The sequence below is a fragment of the Momordica charantia genome, assembly GCF_013281855.1.
Source record: "Momordica charantia cultivar OHB3-1 chromosome 9 unlocalized genomic scaffold, Mcharantia_2.0 BLBB01000009.1, whole genome shotgun sequence".
Lineage (NCBI taxonomy): Eukaryota > Viridiplantae > Streptophyta > Magnoliopsida > Cucurbitales > Cucurbitaceae > Momordica > Momordica charantia.
The window spans coordinates 29,587,051-29,608,734 of record NW_028275167.1 but is presented as its reverse complement, the minus strand read 5'-3'; the positions used below and the strand labels follow the sequence as shown (position 1 = coordinate 29,608,734).

The 21,684-nt window shown below is 36.3% G+C and overlaps 4 protein-coding genes and 1 long non-coding RNA gene across 16 annotated transcripts; 2 read left to right on the top strand and 3 right to left on the bottom strand.

The window, feature by feature from the left end:
* Positions 1-67: 67 nt before the first annotated feature.
* Positions 68-1,170, bottom strand: LOC148209311 (uncharacterized). Its single transcript, XR_015787314.1, has 2 exons — positions 1,031-1,170; positions 68-423 (listed from the first exon to the last, which is right to left on the bottom strand). It is a non-coding gene; the product is annotated as an uncharacterized LOC148209311 (long non-coding RNA).
* A 102-nt stretch (positions 1,171-1,272) lies between these two features.
* On the top strand, positions 1,273-5,811 carry LOC111017601 (Armadillo/beta-catenin-like repeat family protein). The gene is made up of 3 exons (XM_022293418.2): positions 1,273-2,418; positions 3,595-3,901; positions 4,156-5,811. The coding sequence occupies exons 1-3, from the start codon at positions 1,273-1,275 to the stop codon at positions 5,748-5,750; spliced, it is 3,048 nt and encodes a 1,015-aa protein (XP_022149110.2). The 3' UTR covers positions 5,751-5,811.
* A 2,018-nt stretch (positions 5,812-7,829) lies between these two features.
* On the bottom strand, positions 7,830-14,201 carry LOC111017598 (pentatricopeptide (PPR) repeat-containing protein). Of its 8 annotated transcripts, XM_088117158.1 has the most exons (3): positions 9,720-14,200; positions 9,475-9,554; positions 8,358-9,373 (listed from the first exon to the last, which is right to left on the bottom strand). In XM_088117158.1, the coding sequence occupies exon 1, from the start codon at positions 13,723-13,725 to the stop codon at positions 11,494-11,496; it is 2,232 nt and encodes a 743-aa protein (XP_087973284.1). In that variant the 5' UTR covers positions 13,726-14,200; the 3' UTR covers positions 8,358-9,373; positions 9,475-9,554; positions 9,720-11,493. The 8 variants fall into 8 exon arrangements, with proteins under 8 accessions (XP_087973279.1, XP_087973284.1, XP_087973285.1 ...); XM_088117153.1 differs by adding an exon at positions 7,830-8,060 and having other exon boundaries at positions 8,959-14,200; XM_088117159.1 differs by having other exon boundaries at positions 8,358-13,472; positions 13,566-14,201.
* Positions 8,596-10,517, top strand: LOC111017599 (uncharacterized). Of its 2 annotated transcripts, XM_022293415.2 has the most exons (5): positions 8,596-8,748; positions 8,935-9,521; positions 9,741-9,849; positions 9,916-10,236; positions 10,316-10,517. In XM_022293415.2, exons 1-5 carry the CDS (start codon positions 8,596-8,598, stop codon positions 10,385-10,387), a joined length of 1,242 nt encoding a protein of 413 aa, XP_022149107.1. In that variant the 3' UTR covers positions 10,388-10,517. The 2 variants fall into 2 exon arrangements, with proteins under 2 accessions (XP_022149107.1, XP_087973288.1); XM_088117162.1 differs by having other exon boundaries at positions 9,741-10,236.
* Positions 14,202-14,484: 283 nt separating the features above from the next.
* On the bottom strand, positions 14,485-19,135 carry LOC111017569 (basic helix-loop-helix (bHLH) DNA-binding superfamily protein). Of its 4 annotated transcripts, XM_022293369.2 has the most exons (10): positions 18,939-19,135; positions 18,049-18,824; positions 16,481-17,508; positions 16,132-16,362; positions 15,971-16,036; positions 15,816-15,884; positions 15,536-15,607; positions 15,254-15,445; positions 15,082-15,169; positions 14,485-14,998 (listed from the first exon to the last, which is right to left on the bottom strand). In XM_022293369.2, exons 3-10 carry the CDS (start codon positions 17,402-17,404, stop codon positions 14,961-14,963), a joined length of 1,680 nt encoding a protein of 559 aa, XP_022149061.1. In that variant the 5' UTR covers positions 17,405-17,508; positions 18,049-18,824; positions 18,939-19,135; the 3' UTR covers positions 14,485-14,960. The 4 variants fall into 4 exon arrangements, with proteins under 4 accessions (XP_022149061.1, XP_022149062.1, XP_087973287.1 ...); XM_022293370.2 differs by having other exon boundaries at positions 18,049-19,135; XM_088117161.1 differs by having other exon boundaries at positions 16,132-16,359; positions 18,049-19,135.
* Between the last annotated feature and the right edge of the window lie 2,549 nt (positions 19,136-21,684).

Genomic DNA, 21,684 nt, shown 5'->3' with positions numbered 1-21,684 from the left:
AGTAGAAAACTGTTCAAGGAGGTTATTAATCATAGATGAAATAAACCTAGACCTTTTAGGAAAAAAATAATAATAATAATAAATAAATAAATAAATATATATAAGTAGAATCACGTGTATGTATAGCTAGTGTGAGGCAAATATTTTTCTCATCTATATTTCTGATCAACAGATTGACCAAGATTTGTGGCTCATCTAGATGGTTGAATTTCCATTATTTAGTTTACAATATCCTGCGTTCAATTGAATCTTGAAGCACGTTGAAGGCTGAAGAGCTTGCTGTTGATAAGAATCTATGTTGTGAAATCGTAGAGATGGCATGACTTCAAGGTTTGGAATTCATTAATCATAGATGAAATCAACCTTGTTCTGAGAAACGACCATTTTAAGCCACTGATTTACGAACAAATAACCGCACACAATCTGCGAATAGGAAAACAAAGATCATGGGAGTCGAGAGAAATATTAAATCAATGGTACCAACTAATCTAAAACGTCATTTTCTCTGTTATGTGATATTTCTTATAAAGAAACGTTAAAAATCTCAATTTGGTCCATCCAATCTCCCACTGGATTCTGACCCAGTCTTCCCTGTCAGTTTTTCAACCTTCAACAACATAAAAAAATCATTTATGTAAAGAAGGAAATATATTGATACTATGCTTCACATAAAAAAATGTTCTATGAAAGGCAATATAAGGGCCAATTGGGGATTTGATTCAATAAAGTATCAGCGAGCTAGTTGACGATAATAATTATTCAGCAAGTAGAAGCCAGTTAATAAGGATCTATAGGGGTTTGGGATCATATCACAGGCAGCAGCTTCAAGCTTGAATCATGGTATCTCAAACTTTGTACTCACTGCCAATTACAAAATATCTGATCTCATCTGCTTTTCTACAGCTACTTTTGTCATAATAGTAATTGGGTGTTTCTTTCTTTAAACCAGAAGTGTTCGAGAGAACTGTGAATGTCTTTCAGTATATGCAAAGAATTTGAAACAAAGAACAGTTAAAAAAAAAGTTCTTACCTCGAGTAGCACCTTTCCTAGGTTTATACCTGTCCATTTGGCATATGATTGTGTGATCCCCAAAGTTTTGTATCATTATAATTTGAAGAAGATTGCAGGTTCCTTTGAGCTGTACTGATAGAGCATCAAAGCCAGCAAGCAGTGGCATATGGTAGGAAATGTGTATTCTTCAAAGGGTAACTGTGGTAACCACATGGCCGCCATGAGGTGAGAGAGGAGCATCTCAATTTATTTCCACTGCAATGAAAAAGCCAATAATGACTTTGGCTGAACCCATCTTAGCTTCCATCTCAGAAATCATAGGTTCTATAGGGTGCAGTGAAGAAGAACATGAAAAGTTTATTGAGATTGGAAGCTACTTTTATCGAGCGTCTTTAGCCATTATGGAGCTACAAGCAATAGACCCAATAAATCTTGATGAAATCTTCCGATCTCTAGACAATAGCATCAATATTGCCAAGGATCTTGTGGAAAAGTTCCTAACAGGAATTCAACTAACCTCAGATCCCAAACCAATTAGCATCATAGGTCTGCTAGAAGAGGTGATAAAACAAATGGGCGAATGCTTGAGCAAGACCAGCATCTATACATACGAGGATCAGAATTATGTGAAAATGGCAGTTCAGTCCCTTTCAGATGAGATGCAGAATATGTCCACTAAAGTTTTCCAAGCTCAAGCCATAACCAACGAGGAAGAGATACAAACTTCTTTGGAGGAACAATCAGAAAAAGAACCAGAAGTTATAGAAAAAGATCTATACCCCGTTGACATGGATTGGGACACGAAGGATACACATTTCCCAATTGCTTCGGAGTCGAGTGAAGCCGTTACAAATACAAAAAGAAGAAGCCAAATGAAGTATAGAAATGTTACAGAATCCTTGACAAAACTACCCTCAATGGCTCACTACATAGAGCCACTCTTTGAGACCTTCTTCTGTCCATTGACAAAGGATATTATGGATGATCCAGTAAGCCTAGAAACAGGAGCAACATATGAAAGACAAGCAATTGTTGATTGGTTTGAAGAGTATGAAGAATCTGAGGAAATTTTCTGCCCGGTCACAGGGCAAAAGCTGGTGTCTAAAGCCTTTAATTCCAACAGAGCTCTGAAGTCTACAATAGACAAATGGAAGGAGCGCAATGAGATAGCAAGAATCAAAGTCGCCCGAGCCGCTCTGTCTTTGGCCAGTTCAGATGAAATGGTGCTCGAGGCAATCGAAGACCTGTTGAGCATCTGCAAAGGGAAGCAGTGCAACGTAGAACGGATCTTCAATTTTGATATGTTACCTTTACTCGTTAAGTTTCTGGAGTACAAAGACAGAGATGTTAGATATGGAGTTCTGGAGCTATTGCAACAAATGGCAGAAATCGATGAAGATAAGAAGGTTTTAACTCACTCTAGTTGTCTTATTATTATACAAAATTGATTGTATCATGTCTCTACAGTTCCTCCCCCGCTCCCCAAAATTAAATAAAAGAAAAAGGAAGAATGAAAAGAAATAAATAATTAAAGAACAGAGAAAGAAACAGCTTTTACAATTTATTCTAAAGGTCCATCCTTTCAAGTACTTCCATTTTTAGATGAATGAACTGAAATCAAGAGAAAGATAAACATCAGACCTGCAAACATGCTAGAGACTTAGGATCCACTGAAAGGTCAAAACTATAGGAGCAAAAAAATAAAATTGATACTTGTATGATCTGGTGGTTAGTGGTCATCTAAAACAATCACGATTCAGCTATCGTTGACCAAAAAATGGAAAAAAGAAGAAAAGAACCTAAATTTTATTTCCTAAGAAAAAAAAAAGGAAAGAGAAAAAAAAAGCCTAAAGTTCTACCTCTCTTCAATCCTCTAGTCTAATAATGGTAATAATAATAATTCTTTCTCTCTGCTTCCTTGCTAGATAAATCCTTAACCTCGTAACAGCCATGGGTTTTCAATGGTCATTGCCTATCTTTTAAACTATCATAATGAACATCCAACTTCTACGACTAAATATGATAGATTAGAACTATATAGGCTACTTTGAACGGTATGTTCTCAAAATATTACCCCTTAGAAGTAAATAACACTGCTGAAATCCATTAGGCAAATCTCTTGATTAGAAACTATACAGCAGAGTCTTTCTTCATATGTTTCATGGTGTAAAACCACATCTATCACTGATTAAAAATGGAATGAAATAAGTTCCCCTCTCCCTAGTTCTACAACATAATATGCCACATTTTTCTTGCCAGTTTGATACCATTAGCTAAATCAGTTTTTGGAATCAGCTCTACCACATCTATATGGTGATCAGATCAGCTACTGGTACCTTTATTAGTAATCAGTTACTGGCTTGTGCTCGGTAGGGTAGAGTTTAAATTTAATAAAATGAACACCACAAGTTCTGGTTTCTGCTCTCTACATTCATGTATACCTAAAGGTAAAGATAACCCAATTAATTAGGGAGTTATAATATAAAACTTCAGCTCTTGCAAATCAAAATAAAATAAAATAAAATAAAACAATCAGAAATGCAGAAGTGTAGACATCTCATTTACTATTTCTTATTATGCAGAAAATGATCTATAACCAATTGGATATGTTGAGAATGATCAAACTACTATCAAGTAGTCACCAGTTCATACGGAACACATCGTTGCTTCTGGTGCTTGAGCTTTCAAGATCACAGTCATTGTCTGATCAAATCGGTTCAGTAACTGGAGCGATTCCAATGCTGATCACCATGAAGTACAACCGATCCGATGAATTTGCTTCCAGAAAGGCAGATGAAACATTGAGAAACTTAGAGAGATCTCCAACTAATATCAAGCTTATGGCAGAACATGGACTCTTGGAACCCCTCTTAAGGTATCTTACTGAAGGTGAGTGTAAGATTCTCGAAATCACAACATAAGCATACTTCACAGTTCACATGATTTGAATAATAATATTAATAGAATAACTGGAGGAATATGTGTTGAAAATCATTAGATGTTCATAACAGGTAACGTAGAAATTGGTTGTTAATTCAATGATCACACTTAACCTCAGAACTTAATATTGCCATTGTTGCATTTCAGCTTGAAGTAAATATGGATAATTTCCACCGTATATCAACTAAGTAATTTAAATACAGGTAGTGAGTGGATGAGAATAGAAATGGCAAGCTATCTTGGGGAGATGGTTATCGAACATAACTGTATGGCGCATGTAGCTGAGACAGCCTCTCCAGCTCTTGTCAAGATGGTGCACGAAGGAGATGCATTTATCAGAAAGGCAGCATTTAAAGCTCTACTGCAGATTTCATCTCACAAGCCAAATGGTAAAATACTGGCAAAAGCTGGCACTGTACAAGTCATGGTTGAAGAGATGTTCACTCGTACCATCTGTGATGAACTTAATGACCCAAAAAAAGAAGCAGCTCGAATACTGGCAAATATATGTGAGTCCAACCTCAATCCTGAGATACTTCAAGTTAATAGTCACGGCTCCACTATGAGTTCAGAGTATGTAGTCTACAACATTATTGACGTGCTCGAGAACTCAACCCCAGATGAATTTAGCCTGAGCCTCGTCAGAATATTATTATGCTTGACAAAATCTCCAAAACCAATCGACACCATTGTTTCAGGTGTAAAAAACACTGAAGCATGTGATACACTCATAGAGTTCATCAGTAGTCCAGATGAGGAACTTGAAGTGGCAGCAATAAAACTGCTTATCTCATTGTCCCCTTACATGGGATTCACAATGGCAGAAAGACTCTGCAAAACCAGTGGCCAAGTGGAGAACCTTATCAGGAGCATTACCTGGACAAACCAAATCACAGAGAAGCAAGCACTTTCAGCAACATTCTTGGCAAAACTACCCCACCAGAGCCTAACTCTCAACACTGCTCTAGTAGACAAGAACATCGTGCCCAAGATCCTGCAAACGATCAATCAAATACAACGCAGTGGAACAAGAATGAGCGGGTATGCAACTGCTTTACTAGAGGGTTCAGTGGGCATTCTCGTCAGATTCACAGCAACACTTTATGAGCCACAAATGTTGTTTCTAGCAAAATTTCACAATTTCACATCATTATTTACTAACCTGCTCACCCAAACATCAAGTGATGAAGTTCAAAAGCTATCCGCCATTGGGTTGGAGAAACTATCATCAGCATCCATGAGTTTATCTAAGCCCCTGGATACCAAAACAAACAAGGTCAGAAAATTCCTCCACTTACGCAAGCTTCTATCGCTTGGTTCATCAAAGAAGAGCCACTTACGAGTATGCCCAGTTCATAAAGGGGCTTGCTCTTCACAAAACACATTCTGTTTAGTCCATGCCAAGGCAATTGAAAGGCTATTGACGTGTTTAGGCCATGAGAATGAAGAGGTAGTTGAAGCAGCTTTGTCAGCCATCTCTACACTGGTGGATGACGAAGTCGATTTGGACAGAAGTGTGAGCCTACTGAGCGAATTTGACACAATAAGGCATGTTCTGAATGCGGTGAGAATGCACAGACAAGAGACTCTATGGCATAAATCATTCTCGTTAATCGAGAGATTCTTGCTTAGAGGTGGGGAACAGTCTCTTTCCAGCATATCACAGGACAGATCGTTGCCCGCCATATTGGTAACTGCTTCCCATCAGGGAGACGGCGAGACGAAGCAGATAGCCGAGAAGATATTGAGGCATTTGAATATGGTACCAAATTTCTCTGTTCCAAATTATACTCTGTGATTAGTGTACATTGACACTGTACAAATGAAAAGGAAAATATAAGTTTGGCGCTGTTCATAAATTCTCGAAATTTGCTGCTGGCTGCGTTTGCGAATCTGATTAGCTTCAGCGGCAACTGAATTTTTTTTTTAATAATGCTATTTTCGAAAGTAATTACGAAAATATGTAACTTCCCAAACTATTTTAAAAAATAATGTTTTGGAAATAGCAGGTCGACCTGTGAGGTGGCAAACGCTGGTCGTCTCTTTTTTTTTAAAAAAAATAAGGCTTGGTCTACGACGACATGTTTGGTGAGATTTCGAAAATCTCGACTGATTGTCTCTTACGAGAATCACAACAAAACAATTATTATATATATGTAACACAACGTTTCAAAATAAAATGTATAATGTGGTATAGTGGCTAACAGACCATTTGGTAAGATAAAGATCACGGGTTCGAATGCTGATATTTTAGTTTTTTCGTTTTAGTAATATTATTATTATTATTATAAAGGATTAACGTAAAAAAATATTATTATTATTAATTATTATTTTTTTTTATTTTCTGAATTATTATTAATAAAATAATATTACCACTCGAACCCGTGCTCTTACAAAGCGCCACGTTAGCTGGTCGTCTCGTGAAGAGACGATTGCCACTTCACAGGTCGTATTTCCAAAACATTATTTTTGGAAATAGTTTGGGAAGTGGTATATTTTTGTAATTACTTTCGAAAATAGCATTATTAAAAAAAAAATCCTGTCGGCAACTACAACATATGATCGAGTGAACAAAAGAGTGTTGTCCGGACAAAAATCGAATTAAATTCAAGACGATTTAAGGTTGAGAAAAGTGAAAACTATGAATGAATTTGTACGAACAATGAGCAAAATGCATGCCGAATTAAAACCAAACCTATTAGATATCCAAAATTAAATTTATCTAATCCATTAGTTTAAACTACTTGTCGACCTCTCCTGATGCATCTGTAAGTAATGAAAGCATCCATGAGTTGTGTCTGTCCTTGGTCAGCACGATGAAACAGGTAGGCAAGAAAGAGCAATATACGAGATCAGCAAAAAGTTCACTGATTATGAGACAAGGTATACGGTTCTAGAAAAAAAAAAGCGGTTGTGCTCAACCATGAGCCTCGCAACGCCTACGCCACTACATGTTGAACTATACGACCATGCTGATTGCAAGGATGGACCCGCTGAAGTATCTCTTTGAAAAGCCAGCCTTCATGGGCCAGCAAGGTGGCAGATGTGACTCTCAGAGTTCGATATTGTGTACGTCACCCAAAAGCCCTAAATGAGTAAGGAAAGGGGCAAGCAATAGCAGACCACCTACGGATCATCTCGTGCCTGACTATGAGCTTGATTTGATTAGTAATGGGACGAATTTCCCGGACGAAGCTATTCTATTAGCGGTAGGCGAAGAAGAAGACGAAACTATCAGAATTGAAGGTGAATCCCTGCATTATTTTTTGAGTTAAATGGTCATTTATTCAGTTTTAGCATTCTCCAATAGATCATGGAATAAAATATATATTTTTAATATTCATGAGTGTTCGTGCCTCTGCTAATCTCACGAAAGACCCTACGACATTTAGTGTCGAGAAGCACATAGTAATTAATTCTTAAGGTAAGTGGCCATATTAGATCGGAAAAGAATTTAAAAAAATTGAAAGGCGGGATTTTAGCCCTCCTCTCCCTAATTTGCTTGAAGAATTAAAATATGATGTGTGTGTGTGTGGAGGATGAATAGATATTTTTCTAATGTCATAAATATCTATGAAAAATAAAGATAAGAAAAGTATTGTATATATTAGTCATGATTATAATAAAGTACTAATAATAAGATTTATATATTATTTAAGAAGCGAAAGGAACTCATTTATTATTCGAAATGATTTTTTATTATTTTTTTTCACCATATAGATGTAAAGCTAACATCTCAACAACTCTATCCATGTCCAAGTTTTCATTTTAGAAAGCAATTAAAAATTTAAGATATTATTCAGATTATTTTGAGAAACATAATTAATGGGAACGGTAAATATTGATGCAACACTTCCTTAGCCGTCTTCAAAAGATCTTTGGTGATTCTGGAAGGACCAACTTTATTTATTTAGGCCAAAAAAAAAAAAAAACAGATCCAGTGATAAGATAACACAATAAAAAAATGCTTAAAAAATAGTTTTCTTATGTTTCTACAGAATATTTATTCTGAAAAATAGAAAAATATTTTGGAGAGGTATTCAAAACAGACCCCAACATTTGGAAGTTAGCTTCCTTAAGCAAGCAAGCCTGCATTTTCAACTTCAACCTGTAATAAGCAATGACATAAGTGAGCAGGTTTAAGGCCGGCAATGGTCCAACCAATCAACTTCTTTTCCTTTTTGTACAATTTTCTAGCAATCTCTGTCCTGTTCTAAGCAAAAGTGCTTTGGTTTGGCCGTAGCAGTTGAAACCTTCCCTTCTTTCCATCTAATCTCCTGATCATTTAATTATTATCTCTATGACTAATTCACATCTTTGTCTCTTGACTTGTTCAAGATTTGACACTCCTTATCATATTTCACTATGCCAATATCAGTGGAGAATTTCACTAAACAAATGAATATGATCAGAATAAGGACTATTAAAACCTTGATATTGACATAATGAACTTGCCTCTATATAAAAGTCAAAATATAATTTATCGATACCGATTTTTTTTATCGATATTCAGGTGAGTTCATTGTTCACATAATGAACTTGCCTCTATATAAAAGTCAAAATATAATTCTTATGTTGATCTCACTCATTTTCAGAATAAGTTATATATCTAGCCGGAACCCATTAGTCTTCCCCAGAAGAAAATGGCTTCTTTCTCTGTGGAGGATTTTGTGGGGGATGGGGTTCTCAAGGACCTGCTTCCTAATCTGCTGGAGGAAGGCTGGGATGATGTACCGACCTTGAAGGTCATGAATTCCGAGGATATGGATGCCATGAAGATGACACAACAACAGAAGGTTTGTAATCAGTACTATTTTCCTATTCTATCACAGAAACACACCCCAGTAATAAGCAATTTCAGATGTTTATATCTTGATTTCTGAAGTGGAAACCTATATATAGCTCATCTCATTAAGGAATTTGCATAACTTATCAAAAACACTTTGAACGATTCTCATAGGCCTTTCTTTTCCTTTTGACAGGAAGCAATAGAGATAAGATGTTACCTGCATGACAGAGCTCTGATGCAGTATGGGGACAGGCTAGAGTCTTCCAGGAAATGTTTGCCTGAACTTCTAAGCTTAAGCGTAGAAGATTTAATTTCTCAGTTCCATATGAAGAGAGGCCATATTGCACGTTTCAAGGACAGAAACAGTTCGTGTGAAGATCCCGCAACCAAAAAGAGTGATGCTCCTTCCCCATCTACAAGCATCAAGAGGACTTATCAGTCCATCACCGCAAAGAGGATGCAGAGTATGAGAAGCCGAACATTTCAGGACAGAACAGTTGAGCAAGCACTAGGTGATTTTAAGATTGACGAAGGGTATGTATTCAAGGGGATTGTTGCAGCAGAACCAGCTGACCCAAGGGCATGTGGTTGTGTGCAACCTCCTCCTATGGTTGATGAAGTTGCTCCTTATTCTGCCATTGAAAGCATCTCCATTCAGAAATTAACTCCCGATTATAAGATTGGAATGGAGCGTTTGGTGAAAACCAAGACACCCCCAATGAAAGCTTCAGACCTGTGGCAGAATAAGCCTGCCATAATCCTCTGTATTAGACGCCCTGGGTAAGTTTATATATGTTGCTTCAAGACCTGGCTCTATGTTGCAGACAACTAACGTTTAGATATGAAGAAGATGGTTTAAACTTGACGCATAAAATTAAAAAGAAAGCACAAAAGGGAGGAGACTTCCTGTGATATGTGTTTCGTGTCACTTTTATATATTGTATTGGTAAAAGCCTAAAAGGGAAAGTGACAACTTACATCTCTTGAGTTTGAAAACAGGTGCATCATGTGCAGAGCAGAAGCTCACCAGATATATGCCAGAAAACCGATATTTGATGCACTAGGATTTCAACTGTTTGCAGTGATTCACGAACACATAGAATCAGAGGTATTCATGAAAATTCTAGATCCTTCAACCCATCCAACCTGTTTGGCTAAAATTGTAGTGATGCAGGTGCAAGACTTCTGGCCTAGGTACTGGGGAGGTTCTGTAATCTTCGACCAAGGTAGAGGATTCTTCAAAGCTCTAGGTGGCGGCAAATTAATGAAGGAGAAATTCCTATCCGGATTTGTTTTCAACCCTCGGGCCATAGCAAATTATAAGCGTGCAAAAGCAGTGGGACTGAAACAAAACTTCAACGGAGAAGGAGAAATTAAGGGTGGTCTGTTCATTCTTGGCTCAGGGAAGAATGGTATTGCTTACCAGTTTATTGAGCGGAACTTCGGGGACTGGGCACCTCTTTCTGAAGTAATTGAGATCTGCACAAAATTACAGGTAACTTTTGCCGGTGTCTCTAAACTTCTCTCCAGTATAAAGATCATATTGTAATCACCCATTCTTTCACACGATACAGAACCAGTCGCAAGCTCCAGGGGCGTCCATCAAAAGATCCCCGCAAGATAGCCGAAGTTCATCGCTTGTGTAACACAAATTCTCATTTGCAGTTTCCGTATGATGCTCGATTGATACTTTCCATCTTTCATCGTTCTCTTTTCTCGGATGTGCTTTAATTAATTGACCTGGCCTGGCTTATGTTCAGAAGACTTTAAACATCACTACGATGTTTCATAACTCTTGAGCACTTCATGTGGGCAATGTAAACCCGGCTTAGTTAAAAAGAAATTCTGCTCTGAGAAATAACAGGAAAATTTTTCAACATAATTCCATGAACTATTCTAAAACCTTCAGAAATGAAGGAACAGAGAAGCAGGTTTTTGTTGAAGAAAACCAACTTATTAAGTGAAGGAAAGACAACAAGACAATAACACACTAAGAAGCTACGAGAGACATGGAAATAAAATATCAATCGGGAAGAGAATGTCTTCCTGCCTGATAATAGAATAGGCCTTTACAATTCCAAACAATTGTGAATTAATCATATCCGATCTTTAATACCTTTTCCAGATTTAACATCCGTCCAAAAGGAAAAATGGTCAAGAAAAATATAACTACATTAAATATTACCAAGAGAGCAAGAGGGAGAAGTGAGAGCAGGTATTCCCTGAGTTGTAATAATATCTATGAAGATGCAGAAAATAATGGCCTGTTCGAACCCCATTTCATCATTGGAATCAATCTGCAGAAAAGGTGCACATACCAGTTCAGCAACACAGATCAAGTACTTGTGTCGCTATTCCACTTGCAGGCTTGTAGCTGAAAATAGCGTACTTGAACTTGATCACTTCAAGCAACCATCAGGTTTCACACCAAACTGGAAATATCCCCAATATTCATCAGACGAATTTTCATCTCAATACCTCCAGTAGCTTTACCGAATCGTGTGATACTCAAGGCTCATAGCACAAAACAAATCCTTCTTCTGATCCTTGGAGGATTTCTTGTTCTGTAGAACTTACGAGTCATTCTTGAATTACATCATAGCACAAAGCAACCATCAATCATGCTCACAACAATTATACACACATTCGAGATTGATGATAGGTTTCGCACTCATTTAAAACTTCCGTCATTACTTGAAGAACAATTCTGAGGTTTTGATATCTTCAGCTGAGGTTTTAGATGGTCAAAACACTACCAGAAATCCCCACATGAACATATTCCATCCTTGAACAAATGGAAACGGACTGCATCTCTTACAAGTATCTCTCTCTGGGTAATCCTAGAAATGTATTTTGTGGCATTGTGGCAATCGCCACAGACCCTAAGATTTTTGACAACTCGTATTTGAAGGCCATCAGGTATAAATATTAAACCAAAAGCGATAGCAAGTTTTTCACTGTGGTGGTTAAGCATACTTATCTTCTCTGACCTCTCAACATCATGGAGAACAAAACTCATATCAGGCACATACCCTTCCTCAATCATTTTAAGGTACAAACTTTCCAACTTGGCATATATCTGACCTGAAAATGGGCTTGACTGGTCATCTGCAGAGAAAACGTGCACTTTGTTTTTATATTTGATCCAACTATATCCTGGTTCCTTTTTCACTCCCTTTTCCCTCATTCCCTTCCTCAATTTTGCTACATCATCCCATTTTCCTTTTGCAGCGTAAATGCTTGATAATAGAACATAGCTAGCAGGGTTCTCTGGCTCTAATTCGTGAAGAGACTTGGCAGCCCATTTACCAATTTCCAAATTTCCATTTAGTCTACAAGAACTTAGCAATGTGGCCCAACCAATTGCATCGGGGCTAAAAGGCATCTTATTAATAAAGTTTTTTGCTTCTTCTAATCTTCCAGCTCGGCTGAGAAGGTCAATCATGCATGTGTAGTGATCGAGGATTGGTGTAATTCCATGTTCTTTTACCATAGATTCAAAATAATGATAACCTTTCTCCACTAAACCTGCTCTACTACAAGCTGATAAAACTCCAACCAAAGTAACTCCATCAGGTACCAAACCATGGGCCAACATTGTCTCGAAAAGAGATATTGTTTCATTGGCTTTTCCGAACTGTGCATACCCCGAGACTAAAGCTGTCCAAGAAACTTCATCCTTGATTTTCGTTTCTTGAAACAACTGATGGGCATATTCTATGTTTCCACATTTTCCATAAAGAGTGACTAGAGCATTTGAAACTGTAACAAAACAAATTAAACCAGAAACTAAAGCGTGGCCATGAAACTGGGCACCCTCTTCTAGGCTTGCGAGGTTTGCACATGAGCTAATTACACTTCCCAAAGTAAAATCATCTGGATGAATCTCATTTCTCTGCATATCATGAAATATCCTAACAGCTTCTTCACAGTAGCCATTCTGGCCATAACCGACTAACATTGCTGTCCACGATATTACATTTTTGTGCCTCATTTTTCTAAACACTGCTTCCGCAGATTTTACATTTCGACACTTGCAATACATATCAACTAGAGCACTTCCTACAAATATGTTATCTTGATAATCTGTCCTGATAATATAGGCGTGAATTTGCTTTCCTTCGCCTAGTGCCAGAAGACCACCGCATGCAGTCAATACACTCCCAAAGGTGAACTGATCCATGCACAAACCTTCTAATCTCATTTCTCTAAACATATCAACAGCTTCTCTGAACAAACCATTTTGGGTAAGTCCAGTTATGATCGTTGTCCATGAAATTGAATCTTTTTCTGGCATTTTGTGAAACAATTTCTCAGCTTCTGCGATCAAACCACACCGCAACAGACCTGTGATCATAGTATTGTACACAACTACATTCTTATCAGGTATCTCTTTAAAAACCTGTTGTGCATCGTTGATAAATCCCGTTTTTGCGTACATATCCACCAAAGGACTGCCGACGAACAGATACGATTGATAACCAAATTTGAATATTTGCCCGTGAATCTGCCGACCCAAATCAACAAATCCTCGATTAGACGAGAGTATTAGCATAGTAGAGAACGTGATCCTATTCAAGTTTACCGACCCATCCTTTAACATCATGCTATAAACTCTAACCGACTCGATAATCAAATTGTTACCCGCATACCCCGAGAGAAGCGAGTTCCAAGTGACCACATCATGCTTCGGCATGCGGTTGAAGATCTCTAGCATCTCCTGAAGGCAACCTGATTTTGAGTACACCGAAAGCAGCGTGTTCCATGAGAAAATATTTGGTTGAGGAATTTTAACAAATACATTCCGTGCATTCTTCAAGTTACCAAGTTTCCCGTAGGCACTGATAAGGTTATTAAACAGAAAGGTTTCTGGATTTGGCACAGTTCTGATGATGCGGCAGTGAAGCTTCTTAACTTGGGCATGATTCCGAGCTTCGCAGCAAACTTTAAGCGCAGCAGTGTAGTAATTTGAAGAACAAGACATATTCTTCTTTCACTGTCACAAACACTCGGCGGGAAATATCGTTGCGCTGCGTTTATGCTAGCGGTAGCGGTTCCCTTAGAAATCAAAAGCAAAAGGGAACGAACCGACCGGAAGAAGAATGATTAGAAATTCGAATTGTGTTGGATACCCGATTATTAGGGCTCGAATTCATTTTCCTGCTGGCAAGATCCGTCTCCAAGCCCAACCCAATTCCGAATACAGTGCGATACGATCCAATGCACTCGATTGCATACGCGAATGCATCGAAGTCTCGAATTCGATGGCCCTGGCCGGACCCAAAAGAATTCGGCTCACCATAGTATCTACCGAGTAAGTGTGAGTCTTCATATCACATGTACACGTAATTTTCTTAAAAAATAGCATTTGTTCGTAAGTTGTTTTTTTTTTTCTTTTTTTTGTTACTTTTTAAATAAAAGTGCAAATTAGTGGGAAGATTTCAACCCAAGCAAAGTAGTGACATTCTTTTTTTTTTTTTTTTTTGAAGAAAGAAAAGTAGTGACTTAAACTTTCATTTGTTTTTCAACTGAAACATCATTTAACATAAATTCATAATATCAATATCTAACAATACCCCAAAAATTTGAGGCGACTCTGCAACTTATTACAAGCTAAATTACCAAATCTTATCATTAACATTGTTGGAAACAATTTAAGTGACCCTTCCTCCTGCATCAACCATGAAAATCAAGGCCATTTCATGACTGATGCAGGAGAAAGTAGTAACAATAACTCATCAAATTGCTTAATAAGCTGAAGATGTTTCACTAACACTTAACAAGAACACTTCCATAGTTCCCTTTGCAGAGTTGTAAAAATTACAGCCAATCCATTTCAGCTCTAGAGAAATCAGAGACACTATCGACTCTCCTCTTAAGCTGTTCATTGGTTTCGAATGTCGATTCCTTGACCTCTATACATCCTCCAAGGAAAGGCAAGGACTCCTATAATCTGAACTAACTAGAATGGAAACTGTTTCTCCGTTAGGTCACTAATTTCTCGACCGCTCTGAATCAGTCACCAGCAAGAGTAACACAGCTCCAAGTACAATAATGGTATTTCTTATATCACATTTTGGACAACTAAATGCCGTAGCTTCTTTTGCTCACCATTACCATGAAGTAGAAATAGTTCATGGCGATGGATCTCATACTAACACTAATGCACCTGTACATGAAGCAGAATAGTTCGCGTCGACCTAGTATAAATTTTAAAGTTCAACTTTGGAGTTTTGTATTGGCTGGTGAATCAGATCCTGCATGAACAGACCAATTTATGTCTCAGTTTAACAAGTTTAGGACATATTTTGGATTGGGAGGGGGGTAGTTTCAATTGTACCATCAATTTCTAAACAACTGGGGGGAGTAGACATCCCAAAGCTCATCTGCACAATGTTTTGAAGTTCACCATCCCACACATTCTTTATCTGTAGACATATTTTATACGTTATACGAGAGCAATTGATAAAAATGCACAAATTATACTTCAGCAAGGTAATTACAGCTGCTACCTGAGTACGCTCCTTAAATCCACCGGACATTGGAGTCATCTGGGAATTTATTGTGCTTCTTAACATCTCACAGCTCCCTATGGCAGGAAAACTGCTTGGGATAAGTCCATGATGAGAAATACTTGGCAGGGGACCCGTAATGGGCATATGTGAAGAAAATCCCGACGATGGACCAGCTCGTGATTGAAGAATCTGAGAAAATTATATGTATTATAACCAGATTATGCATGATCTGATATTCCCGAGAACTTTTGGCATTCTTTAATGTGAACTTTCACTTACATCTTTGGCTAGGAGTCCATCAATGTTGATATCCAACCTTGGATTAACAGTAGCGAGTTTCATTGATAAAAACTGCAAATATTATGGAATTTTAAGCAGTGAATATAGGATTTACAAATCAGAAGTATATGCAATTGCCATCTTCAGGGTTCAAAGAAATCTCACATATATACTAACTGGTAAGATTTTCCAACTATTTTATCATCTTTATAAGTCAGCAGGCAATGTAGCAAAAGATATCTGCTAGAAAGATACTGAAGCAAACAAACTGATTTCATACCTCAACTTGTCGTTGCAGCGATTGGACGTAGTTTATGATTTCGTCTAGCATAACTGCCTTGCCAGTAACCTGCATAATAAAGCTTTCATGAAGTGAAAAAATAGATTTCGATGCGATTCTACCATCTGTCTAAGATACAAATTTAACCACCAAACCTTGCTGCAACCGGGGACTAGTTCTTGAAGGAACTTCATCCTCTCACTAATCTTCTCCCTCCTTACCTACAATTTAACTCAAAGTCAGTCAACCTATGTTTTCATGCATGCTTAGAAAAGCTATTCTGATATGATTAAAAAGATTAAATGTAATATATGACCCTCTCTGCAAGACTATGGCTGTTTGTCGCCTGGCCCCTCCGAGCTCTAACATGAATATATTCTTCCTTTGGCGGATCTGAAGGTTGAGGTGCCTGTTTACCATGTTTTACTGTACCCTTGTTTGTGGTTGAACTTGGATTTTGATCTCCCTTCCGCTGAGTATCGATATTATCTTTAGCTGAAACACCATTTTGTTGCAGAGGTCCATTGGCTTGATCAAGTTCAGTCTTCTATCCAAAACAAATTGTTGGCAAGGATAGGAAACATACAAAATCAACAAGCTAATTAGCGACAATTCTCCTCACCCATTGCAGGGGGAAAAAAAGAACAAGAATCATTATTTATTACCTGTCCAGTCCTTTTCCTTTTCCTTGAGCCGAAGCCCTTGGCAGAAAGTTCCTTACCTGTAACCTCCAACATACAAGGCTCACCAGAACCATCACCACTGCTAAACTCAGCTTTATCAGAATCATTAGCAGACCCATCAATGGCAAGTTTACCACGATCATTCAATTTCAAAGGGCTTTCACTTTCTGGCAAAGTCCTTCCAGTAGCTCCATGTTCATTAGTCAAAGAAACAGGTTTGGAAGCTTCACTACTGTCAACCATGTTTCTTTGAGATTGTCCTCCAGTTTCAGATACTAACCCATTTCGAGAAATATTATCCCTTCTCTCCGGTATTACTCCCATGCCTCTAGAAAAAGCACACATAGGCTCAGGAATGTTGAAATGGCCAACAATATCACCAAAATTTCCACCACTAAAGCATGAGAGCCTGGCTGCACGCTCGATAAATGAAGAATCGGCTGGAAGTTGAGATAAGCTCGGTGGGAGCGGACCGGGAATATTTGGTAGGTAAACTCCTCCTTTCAACCTAGAATGTGATAGGTTCCAGCTGATGTCAAGTGTTCTGTCAATGTCACTGCTCAAAGAAACTGGACAGCCACTGGCCTTGCTAATTGCTATGGTGTTTGAAGAAGTACTGCAGTTGTTCTGGTCTCGAATGTTGCAAATTCCCAAGTTTTGACAATTAGCTGCTTGTTCCCAAATGGTAGAGCTGAATGGCTCTACTACAGGAGCAGTGGAAGAAGAACAACCGACCATATCCTGATTCCTAATTACATCCACATTCCCTGGCAAAACCAAACCCATCGGAATATTCATGAGAGTCGTCTCGCCAAATCGCCAGTCCGAAGACATGCTATGTGAATAGTTAATAGAATCCCCTGTGCTACTTTCTAGTCTAAATTTATCTGTGTCACCAATATCCATTATCCCTTCACTAAGATACCCAGAAGAAGCATGTATAAGGTAATCCACTTTTCACAACGGCTTTTTGACCACAAACTTCAAAATCAGCTTACTCCAAGCAGCATCTACAGGTTTTCAACAAAACAAAAAAGAACTCTTATAAACTATAAATAAATACCCTTATACAAACTCCTCCAATTCAAGAAATTACTTGGAAGTGGAATAAATGGTGGAAGAATGTGAAGGTACCAACAGTAACAGCTTAGAATGAAGATGGCACATCAATTAAAGAACACAATAGGGCCAAAGAATGAAGCAAAACCAGTAGTGTTCATAAAGATGTGGCAAAGAAGACATTATTTATGAAGCAACCATTTCACAAGCCAGAAGGGAACTTGAGAAGTACTAAATAGCAGAAATGAATGCCTCCCACTTTCCCAAAGACAACAAAAACTAGAAAAAAACGACAGTTCAAAGAGGAGGAGGTGAATAGAGTGTACAGAAGCAGAAGGGCAGTCAATTGATAAAAACAGAGTAGCTACACAGCATTGATTTCAGCATAATAAATATACGTTCAAAGCCCTAGTCAGAGCCAGACCAGAAAAAACCAAATTTCTGAATCATAGAGAAGGAAAACGGCACCAAAAGTAGCAAAAGAAAGATACCCATTTCAGATAATGTACCACTTTCAGTACTGCACAGCCTCATTCAAACCTTTCTCCAAATAAATTCCATTGAATTTCGGCTTTATGTTCGAACCCCCCTTTTTTCAATTTTCAGCTCAGGCACCCCAGCCTCTGCACTGTCACGCCTCAGAGAGATGCTCGCACAGAAAAAGGAAGATTTTATTGAATCAGAGAGAGAGAGAGGGGAGGGCAGTGGAAAGATTTACAGGGAAACGGGTTATTTAAGCAATTGGTGAAAGGGAAGCTACAATAGTAAAGGTTCTGCATTTATAACCAAACTTGCATGAAAATGAGAGCTCTTGATCATTAAAACCACGGTTGCTTTGCTGCTGCTGCCGCACCAAAACCATTACATAAATATTAATATGCTTCTCTTTTTCATCCTTTTTTACTCCATTTTCCATTTTTAACTTTTGAAATTTGAATTCTTCTCAAAATTTTCACTCCCTTCCCGTCCTTCTATTAAGTTACAAACTTTCTTCTATGATAAAATCCTTACTTATAAATTAAAAGGGCAAACTAAACCGTGATATTCAAACTTAACACTCTATCCTTATCACGATATACTATTGTTTAATTTTAATTTCATCTAAAAGTTTTATGACAATAAAGATATTATCTTTCACTTATATATTATGCTCTTTCCCTTTTTCCATCCGTGCATGACTTTAGTGACATAACCTATCATTATCTCAATACTTTGTGCTAAAATTTTTAACTCAAATCTCTCATCTTCTTTGAAGCGGGTACGAAACCTAACAAAGGACAACATTAAATTAGAGAAAAAATTGATCAGGTTACATGAATTCGAACGACACTGATAACATGTTAAATCATCATTAAAACGATACATTTAACACTTTACTTACATCATTAAGAACGAACTTGGTTTGGTTACAAGTAGGGCCATTAAGTTGGATGTCAGTTGACAGCTCAATTAGCAGCAGCTCAAATCAGCAGAAGAAAAAGGAAATGGTGAGTAAATATTGTCCGGAATGTTGTTGAAGCTGTCGCTGAGGATGCTGCCCTAGCTGCCTAAGCCGTAGCAGAGAGTAAATATCATAGATATGCACCACTCATAATTCACTTCAATAATACAAATTATTGGTGATATTTTGTTGGATATGGAAAATAAATTGTTGTTGGGGTTTGAATATTCTTTTGTTGCCAGAAGATGTTTTCAGATCCAAATTTAAATTCTGTTTTCTGTATACTTATTTGTTTGCATCTATTAATTTAGGTAGATTTCATTTTTAATTTTATGTTTCTAAAATAATTATGCTTGTTTTCTAATCATTTGTTTAATATATTTTTCACTTTTTTTATAACACATCTATATTTTTAGTCAAATTCTAAAAATGAAAGTAAGTTTTTGAAAATTACTTTTACGATTTTAAAAGATGGATAGCAAAATAAGAATATATAGGTAGAAATAATATTTGTAAGTTTAATTTCAAAAAAAAAAAAAACCTCGGTTAGTCCTAAATCAACTATTATTTTCTTTATTTTATTGTAAAAAATATCTGGTCCTCACAAATTTACAATTTTTTTTTCTTTATTTTAAAAAATTTATATGAATTTGTTTTTTTTTCTTTTTTTCTTTTGTCGAGTACACATATGAATTTGTATTGGGTGTTGGGTGATGGGGGCTGTATTTGTATTGAGTTTGGTCAGAGTTTGGTCACGAGTCACGACCAACGAGCTTTGTCTAAACCCATGTTTGAACAAAATGCGTACAATAATTTCGCATATCAATACATAAAAATTTTAAAGGAATTTGTACTAAAAAAACAAAATTTAAGGATTTCTTGACTTTTCTTCTACCTTCCAAAACTTAATTGAATGTAAATGAAATTTTTAATTAAGTCATTTCATAAATTAATATATTCGTATAAAGTTGATATATCATTAAAATATAATTTTATTAACATATTTAGACACATAAATATATCATTTATATAAATAAATTCATGTGTTGAGTTTTGTATGTCAAGTGGAATAAAACAATAATTTAACGATATACAGCCGTTTGTTAATAAATTAAGGACAATTTTTAAAATTTTTAAAAATTAAAAATTATAGAAAAGATTAAAAATCACTTGAATATTTTTCGGATCCTAAAATAAATATATTTTTTCAACCTCTTTTTTAAGATCATGGTGAAGTATTTATTTTTTGTCCTAATAGACTATTTCGCACATGAAATCTATGTGGGTTCTTGTTAAGATTTGCAAAGACTAATTAATCGTGTCTTCTAAAGAAGTACCTATTATGTAGATCACCATTTGTTAAGTAACTTGACTATTATTTTTGAGACAAATATTAGTTAAAAGTAGAAGCTTGTAGTATTATATGAGAAATGGTTCTATATTACGCTGGTTTATTGGGCTCATAATGTAGCTTATGATTAATATGTTATTCCAATATTACTCCAAGGTTTATAAGGTAAGAGAATTATCTATATTGTTATTAAATTAAATCATTATAGTCAAATTTAACATATATAAAGTATCTATCTTCGATCAAAAGATCGTATAACTACTATTTTGCAAGAGTATAATTTGTTTTATTTTATCGATTACTCGATACAATTTTTTCTAACCAATATAGTAAAAAATTCATTCTTCATTATTTAATAAATTAACCATAAACTATCAACTAATAAATGTAGGACGGTGATTCTGATTTTTTTTTCCTTATTTTTCCACAATTTTTTTAAGGTAAAGCTTAAATAACTTGGTCTCCACACCTAAGCTACACTACAACCTCATTTTCAAGATCTTCTTTTAGCTGATTCTTATCTGTAATAGGGAGATTAATTGATTTTCCATTTGAAAGGAGAGAATTGATTGATTGATTAAATTAAAGGAAAAAATGAGATTAGTTTAAATTATATTAAAATCATTTATATACTGTTAAGTAAAAAAATAAAATAAAAATCGGGTATAATTTAATCATATCTTTTAAAAAGAAAGAGCTTCTTTAAGATTAGTGAAATTTGAATTTCAGTATTGGAAAAAAGGCAGCCAATATTTAAAGCATGTCGTATAATATAATATTCATAAAATTTCAAGAAGAAAAAAAAAACCTTAAAATCCTCAAAAAGGGGTCAAAAGACAGGAACAATATGGGGAATGGAAAGTAAAAGGTAAACAAATCGGACGGCCAGGAAATAATCAGAAATCCGACGCATAGTTAGAGGAGTTGACTCGTGAATTATGAATTGGCGTGGAAGAAAGTGCCGGCACCGCACTGATCGGCGGTGGCTAAAGATTTCCTTTTTTAAAATAATAATAATAACAAAATCTTAGTCCCTACGATCTTTATTTTATTTTATTCTTTAAATTTATAATTTTATCTCAAAATTAAAATAATTATTATTTTATCACCCAATACTTACTTTAATAAACTCATGTCACCCTACTCCATCAATATATTAATAAAAATATTTAAATCTACTCAAATAACCGATAGAAAGTTAATCTAAATCTAACTCAACAAATTAATACATTAATTGCAACATATTAATAAAAATATTTAAATCTACTCAAATAACGGATAGAAAGTTAACCTAAATCTAACTCAACAAGTTAATACATTAATTGCAACATATTA

Coding starts and splice junctions, on each gene's coding strand:
- LOC111017601 (XM_022293418.2), top strand. CDS start 1,273: ATGAAAAAGCCAATAATGACTTTGGCTGAACCCATCTTAGCTTCCATC. Junction 2,419..3,594: donor AAATCGATGAAGATAAGAAG/GTTTTAACTCAC, acceptor CTTATTATGCAG/AAAATGATCTATAACCAATT. Junction 3,902..4,155: donor CTTAAGGTATCTTACTGAAG/GTGAGTGTAAGA, acceptor ATTTAAATACAG/GTAGTGAGTGGATGAGAATA.
- LOC111017599 (XM_088117162.1), top strand. CDS start 8,596: ATGGCTTCTTTCTCTGTGGAGGATTTTGTGGGGGATGGGGTTCTCAAG. Junction 9,522..9,740: donor CTCTGTATTAGACGCCCTGG/GTAAGTTTATAT, acceptor GTTTGAAAACAG/GTGCATCATGTGCAGAGCAG. Junction 10,237..10,315: donor AGATCTGCACAAAATTACAG/GTAACTTTTGCC, acceptor CACACGATACAG/AACCAGTCGCAAGCTCCAGG.
- LOC111017598 (XM_088117153.1), bottom strand. CDS start 13,725: ATGTCTTGTTCTTCAAATTACTACACTGCTGCGCTTAAAGTTTGCTGC.
- LOC111017569 (XM_022293370.2), bottom strand. CDS start 17,404: ATGGATATTGGTGACACAGATAAATTTAGACTAGAAAGTAGCACAGGG. Junction 16,037..16,131: donor GCCATAGTCTTGCAGAGAGG/GTCATATATTAC, acceptor GTTAAATTGTAG/GTAAGGAGGGAGAAGATTAG. Junction 14,999..15,081: donor CAGTTGTTTAGAAATTGATG/GTACAATTGAAA, acceptor CTGTTCATGCAG/GATCTGATTCACCAGCCAAT.